The 16,927-nt window shown below is 35.4% G+C and overlaps 1 protein-coding gene across 3 annotated transcripts in view; it reads right to left on the reverse strand.

The window, feature by feature from the left end:
- Tusp (WD40 superfamily protein Tusp) overlaps positions 1-16,927 on the reverse strand; it is a 35,183-nt gene that overhangs the window by 2,904 nt on the left and 15,352 nt on the right. The window contains exons 3-15 of one of the 3 annotated variants that reach the window (XM_072011222.1): positions 10,426-10,608; positions 7,521-7,628; positions 5,922-6,087; positions 4,961-5,229; positions 4,784-4,872; positions 4,554-4,688; positions 3,626-4,025; positions 2,943-3,120; positions 1,222-2,860; positions 898-1,011; positions 597-819; positions 233-412; positions 13-160 (exon numbers count right to left, since the gene is read on the reverse strand). In XM_072011222.1, the coding sequence (XP_071867323.1) occupies positions 44-160; positions 233-412; positions 597-819; positions 898-1,011; positions 1,222-2,860; positions 2,943-3,120; positions 3,626-4,025; positions 4,554-4,688; positions 4,784-4,872; positions 4,961-5,229; positions 5,922-6,087; positions 7,521-7,628; positions 10,426-10,608 (3,801 nt within the window). In that variant the 3' untranslated portion in view covers positions 13-43. Of the gene's footprint in view, positions 1-12; positions 161-232; positions 413-596; positions 820-897; positions 1,012-1,221; positions 2,861-2,942; positions 3,121-3,625; positions 4,026-4,553; positions 4,689-4,783; positions 4,873-4,960; positions 5,230-5,921; positions 6,088-7,520; positions 7,629-10,425; positions 10,609-16,927 lie in introns of those variants that run through there. The other 2 variants (XM_072011221.1, XM_072011223.1) reach the window with 2 other exon arrangements.

Genomic DNA, 16,927 nt, shown 5'->3' on the forward strand with positions numbered 1-16,927 from the left:
TGACTCTCATACTTGTACCAAATGAATTACCGGTGACCAACGATTACTTGAGTCGTTGTGTAACATTGGCCAAGGCAACGGCAAATGCTTGTAACGCGCTGAAAGGATATTGAAAATCCAATGTATAGGCGTTTCCATCTATCCTTCCAAATTGCATGACCTAGTGTAATATCGAAGCAAATGTGTTATTTGATTGCGTGAAACAGAATATTTAAAATTACTATTTCTATACCTGTCGCCCTTTGAATTCTATTTGAAAGTTTTTAGCACTTTCCTGAGTTACTCTGCCACCAAAGTCAAGCTGATATACTTGACTGGATTCATTCCACATAGGTGCTTTATTGTGCATCACAAGCTCCCGCCGCACTGCTTCTGATTTGTTACCAGATATCCCTGCACCTTTCTGCTTTAACTGTATATCGTAATTAAAAGTAGATTAGTCTCTGTGTAATCGATCGATTGTTTATTTAAAAAATAATACAGCAGAATTGAATGACAGTGTAATATATTTCGAATCACCGAGACGAAATATTTTTATAGAATTTGTGGTTGAATTGTAATATGCAGGTATTAATATCTAGCCTTTTTTTGTTTACCTTTTGTCGTAACTGTGCTTTTTGGAACGTTTCGAGATCTCTGTAATTCGTTGACGAATCGTCTTGTAAAAGTCCTTCCTCGTCTGAACTCTCGCCTCGACTTTTTCGTGCTTTTCTACTTAACAAAGGACTCGATAAAAGTCTTCTTCTAATTGGCGAAGCAGATGCTGGTCTTTTACCTTTCTTCGAAGGCGCTGGACTACTGGGCGAACTTCTGGGTAATCTAAGGAAAATGTTACTAGTCGGTGGAAGGTTGTTTTTTTTATCGAATAAATTATACAAATCTTATAATGTAATTTGCCTGGTGGATGGACGAGGTGACGGTGGTGGCAAAGAATGACTTTCATCGAAATCTCGAAGTCGAGCTGCAAGACCGTCTAAGGATGATGCCAACGAACTACTTGGGCTGGATACTCTGGAGTAGTAACACGCATTATTAATGTGAAAACTTCAATTTCTATGCATTCTAAATTCGACAAATTTAAATTAAAGCAAATATTGGTAAGATTTTTCGTAAAGAACGAAATCGCCAAATAAAACCATAGAACCTAACCCCAACCTAACTCCAACCTTACTCCAACCACAGAATAATGAGCCTCAGTAAGTGTTCCTAATATCGGCTTACCTAGCAGGAGAATTACAACTCTTCAACCGTGTAGATTTAACTTGAGCAGAATTAACTATACTGGCGGCTGTAACGTATTCTGTACACTCCCTAGGCATCTCTGTCGCATCTGGTAATTTCTCCAAAGATTTGTTACCTTTGTCTTCGACAGTCTCGATATTCGTTGCGCCTACAATCTCTTCAGCGTGTTCAGGCAACTTTGGTGGCAATGATATTTGTTCGTTAGGCGGAAATATGTCACTAGAGTCTAAACTTTTTGATTTGCCACAGTTACGAAGTCTCGGCGATTTTGAAGATTGCTGTCCAATCTCTTGTTGAGTTTTATTCTTTTTTCTCCTCTTGGTTTTTCTCGATACCAAAACTAGTCTCTTATTAGGTGCCTCTTTTCTAAGCATTTTTAAGGCGATATCGCAAGGGACCAGTTGCGCGTCTACCATGTCCAAATAACCGACACTGCAACTTCTGACTATAGAGTCGTTGACGCAGAGTGGACCGATACTGACAACCGTCTGAGTTCTGTGAACTCCTCGCGACTGATCGAACGCTTCTGCTTCGCCGCGACACTCTTCGTCGATGAAGCACATTTCATCGACCCGGTCGGTCGTAGAATTACAAGTATTCGATTGACTGGCGTTTGTTTTACCGCACGATTCTGAGTGAGACTTTGTGGGATCTTTTAATTTCGTAATGCAGTATGAACAAGATTGTCCGATACATTGATCGATGTTTTCTGGAAATTGATAAGAACAGGCCGGCGAATGATTGCTCGACAAGTGTATACCATTCTTGCCGAAAGGACCATTATTCGTTCCGTGTTGATTGTTCGAGTTCGCCTGATACGGTGTTTGACTAATGTTTGTCGAACTGCTGACGTTATGGTTATTTTTACCCTGGATTTCGTTCACGTTACTCGAACATGCGATATTGTGCAGTCCATTAAGAAATATTGTTTGCGACTGAGGAGGACAGCTGCTGTTTGTGCTCAGACCATTTACGATGATACCTCCCTGAGAATGACTGCTCGATGCTTCTGTATTCGAGGCTTGTCCATTGTGCATTGGCATGGGAATGATAGTTGATGGACAGTTAGACGTTAAAACAGTTTTATCGTCCTGAGAAATCTGATTAAATTTGTTATTCTCGAGCTCCTTCTTCGAGACGAGTCCTGGTTGATCGGTAAGGGCGGTTTTCATCCTCTGAATGTTATTCGAGTAATCGGTACCCGGGTTCGATGTTGCGATTATAGTCTGCGTGGGCGCGACCGCATTTTTCGGAGATTGAAGAGCCGGTACGTCGCAACATCTCGGTGGATTGTGTCTGGGTGGAGTTCGGTAAGTGTTTGTGGGCGCAGTTCTTAAGTTCTCGTACAGATTGCCCATTTCTTGTAAGTCCACATAAGGTAACTCGTTTTCGAAATTGTCAACCCTGGACAAAGCTGTTGGTAAAGACTCGTTGGTCATAAATTGATTGGAAATTTGTGATTTTGGGCGATTGGAATTAAGTCGCGTGTTTCGGGGCGTCATTGGTGCGATCGGAGGAGGCTGCGCTTCGGACGTGTTTCTCGAGGCAGCTTGAAATTCCTGGAACGATTCTTCTTCGTCTTCGGAGAACAAATTCGGGTTGAATGTTGGATCTGGGCCTAACCGAGAAAATTGATCATTAAGTTTTGCCATCAACGAACTTTATTTCTGTTTGTGATCACGAAAATGGTATAGACGTACCTGCAGGCACGTCATCTCGCAGCTCCGTCATCACCAAAGTCATTTGTCGTGGTTGTAGATGGAGCAACGACGTTCGATAAGTAACTTGACCCAAGTTGGCGGGCACCGAATCCGCCAGACCGTGAAACTTGAATTTCGTGCCCCAAATATTGGACGTTACTTCGACCAACCTCGCGTGCTGCAAACAGATACGTCTTGCAACACTGGTTGTCACGCGACTGATTTTCCAACACCTTAAGACTCAAAGGGCTCGTTAAACTTTGCTACATCACGCAATTTGTTATTGCTCGAGTTTAAGTGCACTGCACCGTACTAATGTTGAAATGAGTTAAAAGCACTCATGTGCGGTATATGGGACACCAACAGAGGAGTAAAACGTGTTAAGAAATGTTTACATGTCACAAACAATAGTGAAGCTACGTTGATTACAATATTCTAACCTCAATATTGATAATTGATATTGTACATCAACTGACGAGGGCTAGTGTTAACAAAAAGTATAAAGACTCGTTTGCGTTTTATCTCGCAAGTATCTTGCGTATCTTTTAGACTCGTATGACAGTGCCGCGCCGCGCTGTACTGTGCTGTGCACTCCTAAATCGTTCCATTTTCACAAAGATCATTGACCATGATTCGTCGTCGTGAAATGCGAAATTCCAAGAAGTATTGGAACTATACTTCACCTCGGGTAAGGTATCCACGTAGGTAAGATCATCGGTTTCTTCGTTCGATTTTTCTTCTTTTTTTCTCCTGCTTTTCCTTTTGTTCCTGGGTGATCCACACAGGTCGGCCGTGTCTTTCTCTGTATCGGAACCATCACTAAACGATGGACACTGTGACGTGTCTTCCACGACTTGAAGAGTATCTTGGTTTTGTGGATCGAATATCACGAATTCTGGCCTGATTTTGCTTGTTCTTCTGCCCTTTAGAAGAGGCACTAGACCACCTAGATACTCTAAATATAGCGTATAACATGGTACCGGTTCCACGGCGTGTCTGAGCATGGTGCAATGTAATCTTCCACCTCCTGGAGGTGGACGCGACACGAAACGTCTTAATTCCTTTGGTTCTGGCACGGAACATCTGTAAATGCATATTATTAGACTGTTTTATTAACTGCGTAAAGCTGTTGCCTTGCGACTATTAAAATTAAATTACGACTATTAAAATATATAAAACGACTGTTAAACTATATGTATGGCTGTGTATCTATATGTATAGTTATTATAAGCATTAACAGTTTCGAGGGGAAATATAATTATATGATGTGAATTATTCTTTACTTTTTTTGTAACTTTTATTTATAAAATAATATATTATGAAATAAAATATTTCATTAGAAATAGAACAAGGCTCTATAAAAATTAAATTTGTTAAGATTAAAGTTGGACACGTTCATGTTTCATTAAGGTTAAATTACTATTTGACATTTTGAAATTTGAAGATGAACACATTTAGTCTGGATGATATCGTAAGACTGCCGTTTATTGCCGTTTATTGTCGTTTATTGCTGTTTCTCGATACGTGGAACAATATATACATGTAAACATTTTAAAAAGTATTCTTTCATTTGATCAGTTTACAGTTTACAGAGATGGAATAGCGTTTTACCTTATTGTGCTGGCGAAGAGAGCAGCTACTGATGCTCTTAATCTCGGTGGCAATGGAAGTTGCTGAACATTCGATTCTCTTGTCAAAGACGCTCTTACAGCTAAACGAGACAGCAATTGCAGAGAACCTACTCGTCTGTAGAACGTATGCATCGTATATAAAACACTTGAGTATGAAAGACAATTAGCTAGAGTAATAAAGCTCTTCTGTGAAAAGAAATGGAGTATTACCTTGACACCCATGCTGCGTGAACGCGTGCTCCGGTCGCAACGAAAAGTCTTCTATCGTTATGACCCCATGTGAGCGCCGATACTGCACACTATGATATGAAACAGACGCGTAGAAATAACGTGTATATCATCGTTTCGGTTAGATAAGCGCGGCTGCCGTTCTGAAAAGTTGCGTACCTGCGTGTATGGTATCGCAGCGGTGTACACAAGGGTACCGGCCACTGAATAAAACTTTAAGAGATTCGTGTATTCGTGCGGGCTATTCTGACCGTTATCCGTATCCTTCGTTCCCGCAATTGCCAACAATTTTCTAGAATTGCTCCATTCCGCGTGCAGGGGAGCTTTCAGCTTTGTACGTATCGTGATTGGCGAGACGTCGTCGAATGAACGCAACATAACGATGCTCCCGTCAGCCAGGCAAACCGCCAGAACGTAATTTCGATCGTCTATAAACATAGTAATTTGCGCTTTATATTTTTACTCTGCGTTATAAAATATAGTCACAGATGCGACTCGGTAATAATTTTAAACTATAAGAGTTAAACTTTATTAAGAGAGCGCTTCGATACGGTATATGAAATTTGTAAATTGATTAATTCTAAATATAATATGCACTATACAATATGCACAGCTCTATTTCTTTGAACTCAACAACGAACAAACGACTTCCGAAGTTTATCGATTATCATTTTTCATACAAATAACAAGAGTTTCAGTTCAGATAAATGAATTCAATCGTTTAATTATTCGGAAGATCGTTTAATTAGGGACAAATTACAATTTCGTTCTAATAAATGCAGCTTAAGCAGAAGTGGAATTTTACATTATTAAGATTTCTAAAATAGATTAATTTCTCTCATCAAAATCTATAGTTTTTTTTTTTTTAACTGATAGTGAAAGTGCGAGGTTGTCAACGTTCTTTTCTTCATTGAAAGGAAAATCTTTATGTACGTTATGTATATAAAAATTAAAACTACACATATAATATAAAAGTATTTGTACGTATGTATAATACATAATACATATAAGTGTATATAACTCGTTTGAATGCAACAATTCGCACATATTAAGCTCGTAAAATATACCGATCGTAATAGTTGAAACAGATTATTTTATAGGCCATAGCGCGTCATCGTACCTTTATGAGGTCTATCATTCGTTAAATCGTCATCTCCTTCTTCCATCGTAAACTTCTCGGCACTCCAAGCCATCGAGGTGACACCAGCTGCCAATTGTACTTCGGACACCATTGCTCCGTGCACGTCCATTACTATTAATTGTCCAGCCGTTGTCCCAAAATATACCTATAAATATCAACATCAATATCGTATGCGTTAAAAAGAGAATCTAATATTTGTGTAATAATTTTATTCATTGACAAACGATAGAAACTATTTAGCCATTCGGCTTTGTCAATATTTGATCGTCTCGACTTAAATATTGGTGATGATTGGTAACACAGTCTGAACTTTTATCATCATTAAGAAAGCTTTTTTTCACATTTCTAGTTTACACTGATTTCCTAGAAAAATTACTACACAATATACGCGTAATGTGATAATTGCACAAAAATCGGGACCCAAGTGTTGCAAATTATTCAGAGGTGGAAATGTTTCTATTCCACGCAACGGAGATCTTAGACGTGCCGTACAGAAGGAAAACGCGAGTAATAGAGAAAGCGGCATTTGGCAAACATTAATGCTCACGATCTAAAGCTGAAACCTTTAACTCAAAAGACAACATTTTTTATTTTCGATTTGTGATCAATGAAGCTTTTACTAACATGTTTGTTACATTTTTCTAATTAAAATGACACCAAACACGATTTAATTTCGAGCATATTTGCGTACTTCATAAATGATAATTAAAATACATATCAGTAAGTAAATATAATTCAAATTATATCACGTTTGGTCTCATTTTAATTTGGAAGATCGTACAAATGCGTTACTAAAAGTTCAATGAAAAAAAAGTTCAAAAGTAAAAAGATTATACTTTTTGAATTGGTATTTAGATACATTGTCTCAGGCATATATAACATTGGATCATATTACACTATTCGATCGCAGCTAGCCGTCGTGCTTCTCGATGCGTCAAAGGAACCTTCCCCCCGTAGTGAAACGACGACTTTACAATTATGCAGAAGATCTTTTTGTGCAATTATCGAACTTTTCTTGCATTGTGTTTTTTTTTTATTGTATTAGTCCCTCAGCAGTCGCCTTGGTGATTTTAAATGGGTTTGAATTCTATAAACAACATATGTATATGTCAGCGGCAATGTATCTTCGGAATATAATATAATGGCAGATAGTCTGCCGCTATTTAGCCTTACCACAATTTATGACTGGGGCGTGGGCTTAATAAAGACCTCGGCAGGGTGCTTCAGCGAATGTTTGAAAAGTGGATAGCCGGCGACACGAAGTCGCGTATGAAATGTCAATGGTATGATATATTATCATATTATCAAACCATTGACATGGTTTTTCGTTTAGGGGATGCGTGAAATAGTTCAGCGATGGCAAGCGACATAACGTTCCATTGTCAATGAATAGTAACTTTGTCTAAAATACTAAAAGATCTGGCCACGGAGTGCGGAGTCTTCTTCGGTAAGCGGACTGTGACACTGTGTGTAATGACACTGTGAGAGACCACACAGTACTTACCCTAGAATCTCCAAAGAGTAAAGTCTTTCCTACAAAAAGTTCGAACATACATAATAATGTAATCCTTTATTTACCTGTTGATCGTCAGGCGTCCAAATACCACAGGTGATGGTAGCTTTGTCGTTCAACATTGATGACCAATACCTTTGGCCAGCAACGCTGCCAACCAACACGAAACCATCCTGTAGGAAAAGAGCTTTATTCAGAGCTTTATTATTTATTATTACATATATATGTGTACCTTTACTCTCGCCATTCTTCATTCGATTACGAATATTTTTTCTCTGTGGGAAATTTAGGTTTTAATTTTAAGGTTAAGGTTTGACATTAACCATTGTCTACTAGAAAAATGTATTAAAGTTTTCCTAATTCTAATTTTGTAATTACGTACATATAGGTAATTTTTTCGAGAAGGACTATATGTACTTAGGACAGTATTTATAAATACTTTTTAATAGTTTTTCACAGAGTAAACTGCCAGTAGACATATCTGACAGACGTACTACAAATACGTTCCGATACTAATACGACGCCTCCACCCATAGCTACTTTTGTCGATTCGATCTTACGAACTTATAACTCTACTTGAGGTAAGCTTTGAATATCAAGCTTTGAGAGCTGATATAAAGCTGCGGATCAGGTTCGAATTAGAAATCTCGGTTCAAATCTTGAGATGTAATAGCCGAAACCTTTAATGCTTGAGCTTTGAAACTCAAAAGCTCGTATCATCTATATTAATATTTATATTAATATATATGTACGTAATTCTTTTTTTTCCTGTACGTACTGTATTCTTATTGATATCTGCAATGCTTTCATGGTTTTGCCTTTGATTCTATACACGCATGTATTGTAGTAATTATAAATACAGTCGTAGAATGTTAGAGACTTTAATCACCGAATCAATCTAGTATCAACTAATATAGTTGAAATAGCTTCCTTTTTATCAGTACTTTTAAAGTACTTTTAAACTTCAAGTTGAAACGAAGACGATATTATCAAAATCGGTTAATAGTTATTTAGAAGAAAAGTCCAAAAATGAATACGGTGCAACATTTAAAAGAGTTCGTAAGAATCGTTGGATATATTGAAAAAAAAAAGCAGGAAAGAATAAGGTACTGCAATTGTGATTATTCTTTCTTATTCTATTCAAAAGCCTTTTATAATATTTTGATAAAAATATTACAAGATATATAATGAAATTGTTTCACAAGAAATATGGAGAAATATTGCAATAGCTAAAACTAATTATTGTAAAACCAACCTTGAAAAACTGTTTATAGATCTTATAATTCATGGCAGTCACTTATAGAATTTTAGAAGGCGCATTCGTTAAATTCATAAGTGCATTAAAACTGGATTATCAGGTTCCTAATACTAGATACATATGTTATGAATCCGATGATTCAAGGTACATTCAAAATGAAAAAATTGAGATAATTCAACGATTTAAACAGTCAGAATGCAAAATTTCTTTAAAGTTTGATTTTTCGACAACAGTAACGAACAAGCTGTACAGTGTACTAATTACTATTCGTTTCACATGAAAAATACACTTTATTCAGGAATAATTGATTTTGATATTATTTGATTTTGCAAAAAGACTTGTAGGTCTTACGACAGATAATGCAACAGCTAATTATTGGACTGCGGATTTTTATGCAAATTTATATTTTTGACAATATAATTAAAAAGATAGAAGCTCCGGATTGTTATTGAACATAAATTGTAAAGCATTTGTCTCTTATTAATGATATCCTAGTTCGTTGCAGTTCAACGTATCTAATGTTAGAACGTGCTATTCATATGAAAGAAGTTCTGAATTATCTATGCGAAGAAAGAACTGAATTTATTAAATACTCTGTTGATACTTGCCACAATATCGAAGAAATTACGGAATATCTTGGTATATTTAATGAAGTTACTCTTACATATATTGCAATTATCGAAGTTAAGATATCTGAGTATATGTTATGTACAAGTAATTATTTAACATACTATTACAGTGCATATCCAATTTTAAGGATGACATCCTTCTTAAAAAATGTGTTAGTGCAACGGAAACCAAATTAAAAGTCCTGAACGACTTAATCGAAATCACTCTCATTTTATACCCTTACTTAATTAACGATTACTTTATCAACAGACAAAATGCAGATACTTTAAAGAAATTAAGACGTTATTTCCGTATTATTATTCAAAAGAATATGTATCAAAGAAAGAAAGAAAAAAAAAAAAAAAGAACTAAACATGACGTCTAAGGAACCCAGTACTCCAAGATGTTTTGCATCTTCATAGATCAGAAGTAAATGAAATTGATATATATGTATATGTTATGTTGAAATATTGGAAAATGTCTTTTCTAACTTTAAGTCGAATGTTTCAACGAGTGTTTCACATGAACGATCATTTTTCAAAAGTCAGTAACTTAAATACAAGGAAAAGGAACAGAATGTGTCAGTCAACAATTCATAAGTATGTAGATACTTCTATGTGTTTAAATTCATAGTTATCGTTTTCAAGAAACAAATAAGAAACCACTGACTGTTCGTTCATTTTTTATATTTCAAATGCTAACATCACTAAATTGTTGTTAATTTACTTATTTTTAATCTCAAGAGCTAAACCTTAAGCCTTCTACTTTTAAGCTTTGAAGCCCGAAGCTTTGTACTTTATATGATGTTCGTCTTCAAAACGCATACTCAGCTTTTAAAGTTGATCCTTGAAGCTTTGAAAATTCAAGTTCTATACAACGTTAATTCACAGCATTTATGTCGAATGTTCTATTACTTTGATTTCAAAGTACCGGATATGCAATACGTTGGTTTTATTATTTATATGAATGAAAGTTACGAATTAGATCGGATTCAGATTCGAATTTCGATTCCTTTGTTTCATGTCTATGGAAAGTTTTCCATGCATCTTTTAACTTTCTTTCGACAAAAAGTTCAACAATGGACATTTCATAAAACGAATTACCCTGTAGCATATAAGAGCCATTCGTCCGTCGTGAGACCATGAGAAATGAGTAACTGGGGTGCTTCTATCGTTGATCAATTCTATGCTCCATCTTCCCTCGTACTTGATCCACACGAAGATCACGCCGGAACTATCACACGAGGCTAACTTTTGATATGGCTCGTTCCATTTCACTAGTATTACCTGCAACACAAAGTTCATTAATGTACATGTATAATAATAAAAAACATTTCGTTAAAGTCATCTGTCACCTAAACATCGACGGTAATGAATCGTATTATTCACTCTCTTTTGTATTTTTTCCTTTCTTAGTCCTTTCTTTTCTATCGAGTTAGCAAAGTTTTGCTCTCAGTGATTCGGTATTCCAAAAGTGAAAACTAATCCGAACCAAGTTCTGGGTCAGTTCGTTCTACATAGCCTGAAAACACCAAGGCTCGTCATTCATAGTGTAATTTGCCTTGAGCGACTGGTTTTACTCACTATCAATCACTGTTTGTAGCAAGTGTGAAGTCGCCGCGGCATAGGCAAATTAAGATCAAGCCTTTAAATATAAACTCTTAAAATTAAAATTTTATTTTAATAGGCGATATTATAAATATGATTGCTGAAAAATTTTATTTTAATATCGCCTATTACAGGAGAAACAAGTGAAAAGGTTTAAGAATTTCAAAACTTTTAATTTTTTGCTTTTTATTCTATAAAGCATATATCTAACGAACCTTTTGTCTCATCTTAAAAGTAGCTTACAAACAATGAACAATCGTTCTTTATTTCGTTTTGTTATTTCTATCTGTTTCTTTGTTAGAGAGGTGTATTACATTCGTAAGATGAAAGATAATCCGAATGTCGGGATCAGTGTCTCGCGAGAAGATTTCAATTGCAGTCAAGATTTTAATTCGGTCTCTACATTTTTCGCCATTAAAGTATCTTTTGATTTTAATAAGAAATATTATAGAATAGATTATTTGCATTATTTGGATCATCTTTCTATGTATTATAATATATCGAGTTAATACAATATCGTAAGTTCGAAAAAATAAATGCAAACTAATTGCAAGTGCATAAATTATAGGGTAGGAAGTGTAAAGCATTCAGTACTGAGAGTAAAGTTTAAAAGCTATCATCCGAACTACGTTCTAAACTAACCGGAAAAATTCGATTTAAAAGAATTAAGCGACAGTTCTAGTCTAAATATTTAAAATCGTCTAATACAGTGTTGCACCGTACCGCAAAGACACTCGTGCCGCGTTATGTACGCATAAAGGTATCTAAAAACAGTAGTTTCAAGTAAAAGGGTAATGCTTTATATCTTTAGTAGGATTTGGAAGATTATGTTGGAGTAAATAAAGTATAATTAGTCCGATGATATCCCTATACGTAGACATGAACGTCATCTACCAGAGACCGAAGCATAGATATTTTCCGTAAACAGTAAACAGTAAATCCAAGCTCATACTTGGACTATATTTAGCAACGTGTCGTTGCTCCGTTATAAAAGTGTACACTTACATATGTTGCTGATTAATCGATCGGTAAGTATCGTTCATATATTAATTGTAAGTTGCATAATAGCAAACAATCTCATTTTGTATCTGTCTCGTTTTAATAAATGAGTCTCGTTGACAAACTTTAATCATGAATTACTTACTAACATTATAAACATAATAATGACAATCGCAATATCTAATGTTGTCGTAAGCGACATTGATTGAATTTATCAGGGATGCGGAGTAAACAATCAAAACTCTCGATCCCGACGCGACGCCGACTTCTCTTCTTACCGCTTCACTTTCTTACCACCGACTCCGACTCTATTTATGATAGATTGTTAACATACTATTCATTATATGTATGTTTATATATTACATTATATTATATTATATACAGTGCAGTTGACCGAACCGTTCGCCTTTCGAGGCTGTAGCAATGTTTGGTATAATCTTAATCGTAAAGATCTTAACGATCCAACTAAAACAATCTTATGACAATGAAATAAAAAATATAAGAACACAGTTTTTCTTATTTCGGCGATTTATGAATAATTACATCATCGCCCGAACAGATCAAAGGAAACTGATTGTTCGAAGCATTTCTTGGTCTTTTCTCTGTTCTGTAAAAATCTGTAATGTGATGTAAATCTGATGTAAAATCTGTCATTCAGAGATTCATTCAGAGATCGTTCGACCTTTTATCGCTCTAACATAAACAACTCCTATCGTTTGCCGATTAGTCCGAACGAACTTAGGCACTGCAGTATAGGAATTAAATTAATATTTGTTTTTTTAAATTGACTTGCCTAAATATAGATTCCGTGAGCTGGCCTAGTGTATCTTAATTGCTTTCCTTGTTCCTTATTCTTACATTCGACGTACTCACAATAGAGCGATCCAAAATCAGAAAATAGCGGTCAATTCGTAAAAATGATAGTTAATAAATTCTAAATTACGACGTAGAAGAAAATGTTTGATATGTGAATAGTTTCATTGTAATTCGCTAATAACTCTGGCAGTTATTATATTATATTAAATATGTATTATGATCCAAGACATTGGTTATGAAAAAAAAAAGTTGTGCTACGTATAGGAATAGAATCGGGTACGCTTGCTTTCTTTGAAGTTTCGGGAGCGTATAAGGATATGAAATCATCATTGGACGGAAACGCGAGGTTTGCTCTCTCAACGATCGTCTTCTCCTTATTGCTACGTCTAATTTCAAATCCTGGGACAGCCAAACCGCTGTGTTTTCACCTAATTATACTGTTACCAACAGCTCATAGATTAACATTGCCATTCTCAATATTCTCACGAGCGTGGGGTATAAGTTAAGTGGATAATCTTGTAAAATTAGTATTTTAATAATCTATTAAAAAGTGGAGTCAGGGTCGTTATCAGGATTGGCGTCGAGAATTTTGATTGTCTCTGGCTCCGGCTTCAACGATCAGAAATTTCCTTCGAACCCCGACACCGATTCCACAGCCCTGGAGTTTGCGACGCAAAGCAAATTGATACTTTCGAAATTCAAAGTGAGTAATGTATACATACGTATACATATGTATATTAGACATTTTTATATCGGAATATGAAAAGCAGCGCCCGAACGAATTACTCAGGCATACGTTCAATACCATGAATTTTGCTTAGATATATGTTGCATAATCCTTTGAGGATACTCCGTGAGTAGTTAAATATGTCCTCTGCATCTCGTTTTTTTTTTTTTTTCGTCGGGTATGTCGCATTCCTCCGATTGTATAATTACCACCCATTCCCTTCAATTTTTCCTAAGAAATTAGTTAACTAGGTATGCGTCGTATCGTCAATTAATGCTCGTCGCATTCTTTGATGAAAAAAGAAAGGAAAGGAACGAAAGTGCATAAATCCGTGTTACCATTCCATGGTCTTTTCTCAATCTTCACCAGCATTCTGTTTGTATCGCATGTTAGACATAACGCAACTCTGGATCTTTTATACCTCTCCTTCTTTGTTTTTTCATTCTTTGTTCATCTTGCAAGCTGAAGATGTCTGCTGTATAACACTCGAAACGTCTAATGCATTGCAGTAAAAACTGCGGCAATCTAAGGCGACGATATTTAATATTTCTCAGCCAGCATGTTTCATTAAATCAATGATGTTCCCTTTTCATACAGTCAGTCTTTTTCAATGTCAAGGTAAACGTATGCGCCACATATCTGGAAGGAAAAGATCTCTCTACTGTTTTTGGCTTGATTTCCATATTGCGTGATATATTTTCTGTCTCGGCGTTTACGTCTCAGCTGGTCCAAATATGACCTTGCGTCGTAGTCTGACGCGACGCCAGGCACGCCACACCAGGTCAAGTTCCGAGTGTCGAGATTTATAAGATTTATTCACGATCGGCACATGCCAGTAATCCCATTACTGTGCTTCGTCATTTCGCTTTTTCAAATAAATTAAAATAAATATAAATAGTTTGAAAGTGGAAAGATCTGTCCGCTAGATTTTCAGTCAGCAGTAGTCGAACGAAAAAACTAAAATGATTTGGACGTCCTGCGTAAGTACGTATTTCGTGTCATAAGCATAATCCATTCACCCATGTTTGGGGTTTGGACCCTCCTTGTAATTAATTACTTCAGAACGGTGTACTCTTTTGATAGAATTCGTTGAGTTTCGCATCCAATTTTCTTGCATCCAATGCTTGCCATTGTTCATTTCACATTCCGCCCAGTCGTACCTTTATTACAAAAGTTGAAGTTGATGATTTTACGACAAGATCCTATCAGAAAGTTAACAAATACCTATTTTACCTCTGTGGTCAAGCATTTTTATGGCAAAAATCGAATATACATTAAATATTTTAATTGAACAATTCGTATTTGGCTGACTAATCTTACTGAATTAAGTAATTTTTAAATATTTATTTAAATAACATGCACGTGGTATATGCCTAACTAAAATTATTAGAGGGTAATAATTATTATTCTCTCTATACGATTAATTCGGTTTGCAAAAGTCGGATGAAAAAATAAAAAAAGGAAAGGAAGATAGAAAATAAAGAAAATTGCAATTTAACGACTGCAAAATAGCTGTGAAATTAGAAATATGAGAATGTGAAAATTGCAAGCCGTGATTAATGATCTATAATGGCAAAACTAGCACGTATAATCGTGGTATTGATTCGTAAAGGTTCGAACCGTAGTTGGTACGGCCTAGAACAGAAATAACTGACAATACATGCATGTGCCTGTGAGTGTCCGCTTATACATGAAACTATTTGCAGAATAATATGATTCTGTTGCACGATTGCTTTCTTCGGCCTGGTTAGTTAAAATTCGATTCTCTTCCTATCGATCACCGTCTGGGGTTCGTTTCTCTAGAAGTCTAGATATCTAGATAGATTTAGGTTTTGACGTTGCGCACTCTTTACTTACATTTTATATTCCTCGAGAAATTTATCGAAATAATTACGTGTCCTATCGCATTTCTTCTTTTTTATTGTACAATAAGATTGCGAAGTCCAATTCTGCTGGACAACAGCTCAATAGAAACAGTTTCTGTTCGTGTTACGAATTAACAACGGATGTCTCGACGGAATGCCAAATGTGGAAATAAGTGACCCGTCAAATATTGCTTAAAATTGCTGCGTCAAATTAGCTTAGATTGCCGGTGGATTGCTCCGGCTTTGCAGCTCGATCATATTGATAAGACACATGGTGATTGCATGGTTAATTCAACGTTACTCTACTCGTGGAAGATACAGGTGGGTTTCTTGTTTCTTCGTTCGTTTGCTCGATATAATAGAATTTATTGTGGAAACGATTTTAAAGCGTATTATGCACTGGCATAAAACCCATAGTTGTCCATCAAAGTTTTGCGAAATCGAAACGGAATTTTTATTGAGCAGCAGGTGAAAAAAAATAAGGTGGTTATGTAAATAAAGGAGTTATTAACATTAGCGATACTTTTTATGTACTATTAGATTTATTATTTGCTTTCCACTTTCCAAACGTTTATAATGTTCATAATGTATCGCATATGTTTCATAAGTAGATCGATTAATTGTGTCTAATTATAAGTGAATAAATAAGTCAAATATTTAAACCTGTTTAAACTTGTTTTGGAGTTATCAAAAAAGGAATGATCAATTAATAATAGAGGTAAATATAGCATAATAAATAAAATCAATAAATAGTGTTATATCGTCTGGTTCTGTAGCTTCCATTAATAAATTATGAGTATATACACAATGTGTATGTATGCCATTCTGTACACTTATAAAACAGAGTGAGGAAACTGAAATTAATGTGTTCAATAAATATGTACAAAGTAAAAATCACAATATGTATATATCGTTACTTATTACATACATAGGTACATATATTAAAATAACGCCACAGACCAATAAAGTTGGCCATGTGCATACAGAAAGTAAATATAACTCTATGTATTTAATATTTTATTATTTACATTTAATATTTCTTTTATTCTGAAACATAACTTCAAAGGGAATAATGAATATTACTACGAATAAATATTTCGGAATGAATAAGAAATTTTTTAAGAATGGGTCAAATAGAAATAGTAAATAGAATATAACAAGTAATTATCATCTTCTGACCTTAAAAAATACATTCTTCAAGACATTATCTCAAGTACCTTTTCACAATAATATATCGTTTGATCTTCCAAAAATGTTTAATCTGAATTATGATATTTTTACAGATACATACGTACTATGTATAGGTAAATGCAAACTGTTCAAAGTATATAAACTCGAGCAAATCATTGAAATGAACGTATAAAGATACATACTCGCATGCGTATACATAATTAGATAGCCGTTATTTGCGATTGTTGAACTGACCATTCGAGCGGCGAACTAGGTAATGACGTTAGATGATACACACTGACATTGAGTCAACTCGGTATACACAGAACAATGAAAGAAGGCCATTTCGATTTTAATCAAGGCGTTTGAAATTGGAATATCTTTGAAGATAGGATTGAGAACCACTATCCTGAAACAGCAC

This window comes from Bombus fervidus, chromosome 9, assembly GCF_041682495.2.
Source record: "Bombus fervidus isolate BK054 chromosome 9, iyBomFerv1, whole genome shotgun sequence".
Taxonomy (NCBI): domain Eukaryota; kingdom Metazoa; phylum Arthropoda; class Insecta; order Hymenoptera; family Apidae; genus Bombus; species Bombus fervidus.